This window comes from Chrysochloris asiatica, unplaced genomic scaffold (genome assembly GCF_000296735.1).
Source record: "Chrysochloris asiatica unplaced genomic scaffold, ChrAsi1.0 scaffold00032, whole genome shotgun sequence".
Lineage (NCBI taxonomy): Eukaryota > Metazoa > Chordata > Mammalia > Afrosoricida > Chrysochloridae > Chrysochloris > Chrysochloris asiatica.
In genome coordinates, this window is record NW_006408550.1 from 13,254,805 (window position 1) to 13,263,808 (window position 9,004).

At 44.2% G+C, this 9,004-nt stretch overlaps 1 protein-coding gene across 1 annotated transcript in view; it reads right to left on the reverse strand.

Annotated features, from left to right (window-relative positions):
• The window catches only part of WNT2 (wingless-type MMTV integration site family member 2), a 50,626-nt gene that overhangs the window by 21,485 nt on the left and 20,137 nt on the right, over nucleotides 1–9,004 (reverse strand). The window contains exon 4 of the mRNA XM_006859313.1: nucleotides 2,801–3,065. Coding sequence (XP_006859375.1) covers nucleotides 2,801–3,065 — 265 coding nt within the window. The remainder of the gene's footprint in view (nucleotides 1–2,800; nucleotides 3,066–9,004) is intronic.

Consider the following 9,004-nt stretch of genomic DNA (forward strand, 5'->3'; position numbering starts at 1 on the left):
GGTGTATTTTGAGCGTATACCAGCTTGAGGGCTCATCTTCTGGCACTGTTATTCATACAGTTTCCAGATCCCTCAGAACTGGACAGGTTCTCCTTCTTCCTAGTCTGTTCTTTCTCCAGAAACTCTGTGAAACCTGTCCATCCGAAGTGACATAGCTGATATTTGAACCATCAGTGGCATAGCTTCCAGCATCAAAGCAACACACAAGCCACACAATAGGACAAACTGATAGACGTGGGGAGGGGGTGTAATCTAGGGAAGGATTAATGTCAAATTTAACAGAGAAAATGAAAAAAACATACATATGTTATTTGATTTAAATTTTACTGCAATCTTGTAGCTAGTTTTGGAGCCCGGATATACATGATGATGACCTATATCTACACATGGGCATTCCAGTTCCCAGACAACAGGCCCTTCCCAATGTAACATGACTCGGTGATGTGCTTACTCCTCATTCTGCATCACCCGCGCATTCTGAGAGGGTTTTAATGTAGACTGATAAGAAGTTAGCGCTGTGAGTAGCAGGGGCTCAGAGAAGGATGGTGCCCATGTCCCAACGTGAGTGAGCGGCAGGAAGCCTTCTTTATTGAAGAGCTTGAATTTTCTCCATCTCCTCTCCTCATTCTATGGACAGAGTTCAAAGGTAGCTTCAGGATAATTCTATGTCCACAAATTTCTACAACTGTTCTGCTTGATAGAGTACCACTGTCTAAAAGGAAATTACCCAGATAAAGGTTTATCTTTAGAAGGCCACAGATGACAAGTCAAGAGCAAGACCTGTGGGCACCTGTCTGAGTTGAAGCAGGCAGTTACATGCTCTATAACTGAATCCCTACTGAAACTACGTCAATTCAAAGAACCAGAAAACAAATTCTGGGAAGCAAATCTTCTTATATTTGAAATAAGGTTTTCGTTTCACAAAGCTTTTTAACAGACACTTTCCGGAAATAGATAAGGACAAGTGTGTGAAGTGAGGTTCAAGAATACAGTCCATGGGGTCTGAGAGCCTGAACTCTGTCTTCTCCTACCAATGAGATTGTGAGCAAGCCACTCACTTTCCCATCAATATAATGAGGATAACAATTATCTTTAAAAAAAAAAAAGTTGCCTTCAATTCCACCTCCTGCTGGCCTCACGTATTTCAGGGTAGAACTGTGCTTCATGGAGTTTTCAGTGCTACTTTTTCAGTAGCAGATCACCAGAGCTTTCTTCTGAGGTGCCTCTGGGTGGACTTGAATTTCCAACCTTTTGGTTAGCTAATCATGTGCCCATCAGCATATCCCTGATGATACCCAGGGCTAGTTTAACTGACTTCAAAAAAAGAAACATGTGAGTTTGATTTTTGGTTGGTGTTGCTCAGTTGGTAACTACCCTCTTATTCTTCTTTTAAAAAAATAAGTAGTTTCAATGTAGCAATGGATTACGTGAAACCATGTGTGTGGATGGTCTTCGTCTAGTACCTGGCTCACAGAAATCAATACTTACTACCTAAAATGATCAAAATGTCATCATCCTCCTAATTATCTGAGGATGTTGAGTCAGACAGCCAGTTAAGAGCAGAGGGGAAGGCAGACTTCTGGGAAAAAGCCGTATCAAAGCACAGATTTACTTGCAACTTGGCAAAACTTTGGCCTGACAGGTAGGATGGCTTGTTAAAGGTCCCAAAACATGCCAAGAATGAAGCAGAGTACAAAATCTGACAGCTAGGGCTCTTAGTCTTGTCTCTTTGTAGTCGTTAATCTTTGGCATGTGCAAACCTGCTCAGCTGCTGCAAAAAAACAAGCTCATCCAACTGTGAAGGACATTCATCCACTCAGAAGACACTTGGACTCCTGATGTTCTCTGGTATTCATGCCTTTTGGTCAACTGATATTTAGGATCTGGTTGCCATCTTTACTGTTTTACTAACTTCTTTGCAATTATTTTGGAAAGAAAAATAAACTTAAGATTTGAATTAGAGGAGGTTTCTCTTGATAAAGGATTCCCTTGCTTTTTACTATGTTGAGGAGCTGCCATGAGCTAAGGTGGGCTGTGTGCTCCCATTTTACAGCAGAGTCTTTGAAAGGAAGGGGCTAAGCCTATATAGTTCAGCGATGATAATGACAGCGAGAGGTGGAGGAAGGCACTTGTGTAAAATCAGACAGGTGGGAAGAGCTGCTGCATTGAGCCTGAAGGAGTTGGTCTTTGAGGGAGTTCAGGAAGGGATAAGTGCTGTCTGGGGAAGGACATTAATAAATGAAGTGACTCTAACTAACATCGTCCTCACATACCACCCACCAAGCAAGCAGAGATGAAGTCTTATTTTTTCTCTGACTTGGCAACTCCTAAGCATATTGGAAAGAGCAAGGATGCATGAAGTATGGCCGATTTCAGACAGTCTAACAAGTTACTGAGGTGGGGGAGACATGCAACAAGGCTATCCTCCTCACAGCTTCAGGATTTCACGAAAGATACTAGATTGTGACACATAGTATACATCAGTCAAACTTTAAGAATTTAGTCCAGGCTGAGGAATTTTGCTACTCTGCATATTGTGACTTCTGTCTTGTTTTTGCCATATACCTTCTTTCCATTTGGATTCCCATGTCTCCAAAATTTGTCCGTTACCAATCAGTTTCCCAGGTGTTTAGGAGAGTGTCTGTGTGCTTCAAGTATGAATTATAAGAAACATGAGCTTTGAACCTGAAGGCAGCAGGCTGCATTTATAGAAACAGACTAAGCTAAAATGCAGCGCTTCATTGAGCATGTGGAGTACTAACTGTTGAAAGAATTGGAACTTGAAAGAATTGGGACTTACCTGCATCCCGGTCCCTGATACAGTAGTCTGGAGAATTCTCAAAGTACACAAGGTCATTTTTCGTGGGCTTCTTGAACCTCTTGTTGGCCACAGTGAACCCAGTGCCGTCCTGGTTCATGACCACCTGAATGGCCCCATTGTACTTCCTCCAGAGATAATCGCCCGTTTTCCTGAAGTCGGCCATGGCCAGCCAGCATGTCCTCAGAGTACATGAGCCACTGACGCCATGACACTTGCACTCCTGTTTCAAGAACCGCTTGACCGCCTACCGGAAAAGACAGGAATAGGTTCAGTGGAGGTGGGCTCAAGTACAGGACATAGCTACAAATTCCTTACCTCTGAGCCATCAAGAAGTGACTCTGGTGACACTGAATCCGGGGCTTATGCCTGGGAGACTTTTTTGCTGTTGCTAACTTTTAAGTTGTGATCTGAACCAACCAGCTGCTTTGTGGGAGAAAGAAGTGGCAATCTGCTTCCCTAAAGATTTACAGCCTTGGAAATCCTATGGGGCCATTTTACTCTGTCCTATGAGGTTGATATGATTTGAATGCAGGTTTTACAGAGCAAGTTGGTTTTCCATTCAACAATTCATACAAATTTTGTTTCATGACATGGATTGCAGTATCTACAATAGCTCTCTTTCCACTTCTTTTCCGTGTTTACCATTTCCATCCATACTTCTTTCCTATCCATTCCTACCTTCTGAAGTGTAACACAGGACAAGAGCTGCCCTTCTGGTTTGTGATGGGTGATAGTTCTAAAGAGTGCATGCCTTCCTGGTGTTACTGCTCATCCTTTAAGTCTGTTTGTTGTTTGGCTAGAAGTTGTGCCACAGAGCTGAGTTCAGAGTCAAGCCTGAAGAGTGACCAAGGGCCACCAATCTCCATCACATCAGTAAACCTGGTCTTTTTTATAATTTTGAGTTTGTTCCACATTTCCTGTGACTAGGAGTTTTGGAAGTGTCCCTTGATGGTAGAAGGCCTTCCATTCAACCACTCTGTGATGGGGAAAGAGTGCAGGCACAATGCTTAACCCCAAACACCAACTGAGAAAACCTCATTAACTTGAATTCAGTAAGGTACAGGACCAGATGGGAGAGTAAGGGATTCCATTGTTGTTGTTAGGTGCCGTGGAGTCAGTTCCGACTCACAGGGACCCTGTACAGGGTTTCCGAGGCTGTAAATCTTTACGGGAGCAGAAATCCTCATCTTTCTCCCATGGAACAGGTGGTAGTTTCGAACTGCAGACCTTATGGTTCACAGCCCAATTCGTAACCACTATGGTACCAGAGCTCCTTGAGGAATTCCATTAGAGAGTATTTTCTGAATAAATGCAGCCTACTGTCTGTGGTGCAGTGAATGAGTTAAAGTCTCATGTAGTCTTAGTTTTTGTTAACATCCACCAAACAACTCTTTCTTGATGGGTGTGGGTTAAGAGAAGGTGGGGGGAGATGTGGGTGGATTATATGATCCAATTGTGACAAATTATTAACAGGGCTAATTATGAAAAATTGGAACTCTAACGTGGGCATAAAATGAGACACCTTAGAAGCAAGAGGGGGGGATCTCACTACCATCAAACAAGAGCCAGGAGTGGAACGCATCCTTTGGACCCCAATAAGCCTTTGCATTAAACCTCCTCAACCCAGGGACAGAAGCAGTGACACAGGAGGAGTAGCAGAGGAGTGGTAGAGAAACCATGGAAATAGAACCAAGAGCCAGAGCACCAGAAACAGTGGTTGGCTTTCCAGCCCGTGGAATAAGTAAAGCTTGGTACACTTGGGGAGGAAACTCATCTGTGCAGTGGAGTGGCTCCAGGCATTTCATTAGGGAGCTACGTTTGCTGACCCACAGATCTGCAGCTAAGTGTCTTCCTACTGGGGGTTATACAAGAAGAGAACGTCATGTGGGCATTTATGAGCAGCCCTAAAAAAAACTACGTTAACAGTGTCAAGAAGTGCAGAGGCCAGGCCAAGAGGCCAAGGATCAGTGCGTGGTTTGCCTAAAGATATGCTTGAGGACAGGTTGTCCTGACTTACAGAACTGTACCTTGAGCAGTTTCTGATCCTGAAGTGTAACCCGTCTACTTCCCTAATAAATCCCATCATTGTAAGCATGGCATCTGAGTTCTATGTGACCGCTGCAATGGATGATGGAACCTAGCCGAGTAAGAGGGCTGGGGAGGAATAGCTGGTGTCATTTTTTGCGCTATCTTAACCGTATATACTTGTGTGGTGCTGTAGGCTAACCACTGGACTGGTAACCGCAAGGCTGGCAGTTCAAACCTACTAGTCACTCTCGGAAACTCTATACAGGGTTCTATGAGTCAGAACCGACCCAACAGCGCTTGTCAACAACAGCTATTAATCAAATTAGATTAACAAAGTAATTATTAAGCTAAACATCTCTCAACAAACCAATTATGATCTTTAATGCTATTTATGGAGTGCTTTCTATGTTCTAAGAGCCCTGATGGCGCAGCTGCTAAAGAGCCCAGCTGCTAGCCAGCACACCAGCTGTTCTGAAAGAGAAAGGTGAGGCAGTCTGCTTCTGCAAAGACTTACGGCTTTGGAAACCCTATGGGGCCGGTGACGCTCTAGGATAAGCAATGGACTGCAAGGTCGATTTGAACAGCAAGGTGGGCGGTTCAAACTTACCAGGCACACCTTGGAAACCCAATTCAGAGTTGCTTCGAGTCGGAACCCACTCGACGGCACTTAACAACAACAACAACAACAGCAACATAGGGTTGCTATGAGTCCGAATCTGCTTGATAGCAGTGGGTTTTGGTTTTCCATGCTCTGGGCACTGTGCTCACACTTATATACTCTGTCTCAGTGAGGGGTAAGCTTTACAACAATCTGATGAAGTCTGTACATCCATATTTATCTTGCAGAAATTGAGGAGCAAAACTTGGAGAAGTTAAGGTGCTTACCCAAAGTTACACAGGTAGTAAAGGACAGGGGCAGGCTGCACAGGGGAGAAAACAGTTACCCTGAAAAGTCAGTTGGTAACTACAAGGCTGACCTTAAATTAGGGAATCATTCAACTCCACATTCAGTTTAGATGACAGGGCTGAGCTTGCTCAGTTCTCTCTCAGGGAGTAAAGGGAAGTGAGGACAAGCCTACCTGGGCGGGCCTACAGCCATCTCTTCTGTGCACTGTGGACAGGGAAGGGGCCCCTTGCAGTTAGCTGTGCAGAACCATCTAGGGCAGGTTCTGCTTTGTGGTCTCAAGATTAGCTAGTATTGCTGCATGGTCCCCAAAACAATTCAGTGACGGTAACCCTGCCCTGCTTACTCTTCCTGGACTCAGTTGGTGGCAACCCAGACAGAGTTCTTCCCATTTTACAGATGAGGAAATCAGGTCCAGCATGTGGACTGGCTAGGAAACAAACCCAGACACTCAAGTGTTTCCACTTCACAGCCTATGCAAATAAACAGATCCCTTCCCCATATATTCTGAGCACTTATTCTGACTAAAAACTTCTCCTGGTTCTCTTTGTCACGACTCACAGCTTTTAACAACGGCTATTTTTCTCTCCCAACTGAATCCTAGTCTATCCATAAACTTTCCTAGTTACTATAATGTTAAAAGAGCCTTCAATTGCTGAAGGGAGCTTAAGACTGACAACTAGCCCCCATTGTGGGTTAACATGCTAGACTGCAAAGCTGGTTTGAACTGCAAGGTAGGCAGTTCAAGCTTACTAGCTGCTCCTTGGGGTCAGAACTGATTCAATGGCACTTAACAACAACAACCAGAAATCCTGTTGTGGCATAGCAGGATAATGCACTGGACCACAAGGTTGTTTTGAAATGCAAGGTCTTTGGTTCAAATCCACCAGCTGCTCCTCAGAAACTCTATATAGGGTTGCTATGAGTTGGAACTGATTTGATGGCACTCAACAACAACAACAACCAGATATCCTAGTGTACCTTGCAATTAGCATATCCTACAGTACCACACTGACACTCCATTCCACTCTGTCATATAGGATGCCTGTAAGTTGGAATCAACTAGCCAGCACACAATAACACTATCAGAAACCCAAAACAGTGTAACTCAAAAACACAGTTGTGAGGAATGCCTGTCTTGGAGAATACCCCAAGGCTACCGCTGTGGTTCTTGGCTCAGTCATGGAACATAGGAGGAGAAACCTGCCTGCAAAAAAAATCCTCTAGAAGGCCTGGTTGGTACCAAGTGTGGTGAGACCTGGGGACTCCTGAGCCCCTGGACAAGGACATAACCACAGAGGCCTAGAGCTGAGAGTAAAGTATCCAGCTGATATGAAGTGAGGGGAGATGTACAAGAGCACCCAAACTTGCAGATAGGTATCCATTTGACCTAGCCTCAATGGTTTGATAATCAGAGCTCAACTAGAGGAAGATAAAAACATCAATTTTTAATAAAGGAAACGAGTGTAAATTGTTACAATTTGATGAACTTGACCTACACTTATGGTTGTAGTAGCTCAAAATACCAACTGAGAGGGAAGGAGTCTTCACATCAAGTTATCAATCCTATCCCCTCTGTATAAAGAATTGATAGGGACAGGCAACTCAAACACTGGCTGCCTAAAATGAGGGGGCGGTAAAGGCACAAAGTGACTGGCTTACAAGTTTTCAAGAGGGAGTTTAGTTTCAGAGTGTGCGGGGAAAGGTAGAGCCCCACTTAATAGTTTTCATCTTGTGTAGCTGGGTCTGGTGAAAAGAGACGGGGATAAGATTCTTAAGATTCAATAGTGAGCAATTGTTATCATGACTAACTGCAACTGTCACAACTGTAAAGGTAGAAGTTTCATAATAAAAATGGGGAATAGTTAATCTAACATTCCAGAAACTGAGGACCTAGGACCATCAAGGGAGAAGAACACAAGTGGAGTGTGGGACCCTATCCAGAGAAGCAGTGACACCAGAGATGGAAGCAGAGATGAGGACATGGATAGAGGGAGCAGCTGGGGACTATGGATTCATGGAAAGAGAGGCACTGGATGCTGGGGGCCAGGAGGCAGGCTTGCAGAATGTGCTCTTTGGTTGTTTAAATTATTATATATTCCAGAGTGTTTCTGTGACCTCCCCCGCCCCCCCCCAAAAAAAATCCTCTAATATCAGTTCCTAAGACACAGGGGCCTGGGTGGGTGGGTGGGAAGGAGAGTGCGACCACACTGACAGTCTCTGAAATCTGTACTGTTCAGCATGGAGGCAAGGTCAGAGAAATAGGCAGAAAAAACTATGGGTCCTCCAAGCTATAGGGACCTGGGTATCCAGAAAGAGAGTCTTAGAATTAAGTTTCTCTTCCACCACCAACTTCTCTCTACACACACATCATCAGGTTCTGAGAGCTTGGTCTGACCTCACAGAATGACTGACCTCTGCTTCTGTGGACAACTATTCACAGGGAGACATGTTTCCACAAACAACGCCCTGTGAGTACCATTTTGGCTCACCCACTCTGCCCTAGGTAAGCTCACCTGTCGGGACATACAGATTTATATACAACCTTGGAAACTCTGTGGGGCAATTCTACTCTGTCCTCTAGGGTTGCTGTGAGTAGGAACTGACTCAATGACAACAGGTTTTTGGCTTTAACTATCCTGGTGTGGTGCTGTAGGATAAGCACCGGACTGCCCAAACCATAAGATCTGAGTTTCAAACCCCACCAGTTATCCTTGGAAACCCTAGACAGAGTGGCTATGAGTCAGAAACAACTTGATGGCACACAACAACATGCCAGGATGCTTGCCAAGGGTTTTATACACATTTTTATACAAGTATATGAATATCACAATTAGGCAAAACAGACTATTAAAGTAAGGGAACCTGAGGCTCAGTGAGAAGATGAAACCTCCATAGTCACCCAGCTAGGAAGAGGCAGAACTCGGATGTGACTCACACATACCTCATGCCCAGCCCTGTGCTCTGCCCCCAAACACAGTCAAAAACCTAATATCAGTCACAGTATGGTTTCCTGATATTTCTAATTAATCATACTCTGATGACTGACCAAATAATATGGCAAAACCTGTGAGAGCTAGAACCCATGTAGGGTGAAAACATGGCAAAGAAGGGAAACACAAATATTTCCCACTAAGTGGTTTAAAATTAGGAAAAGGTGTGCGACAAGGTTGCATTCTTTCACCATACTTATTCAACATATATGCTGAGCAAATAATCCAAAAATCTGGGTTCTATGAAGAAAAACGTGG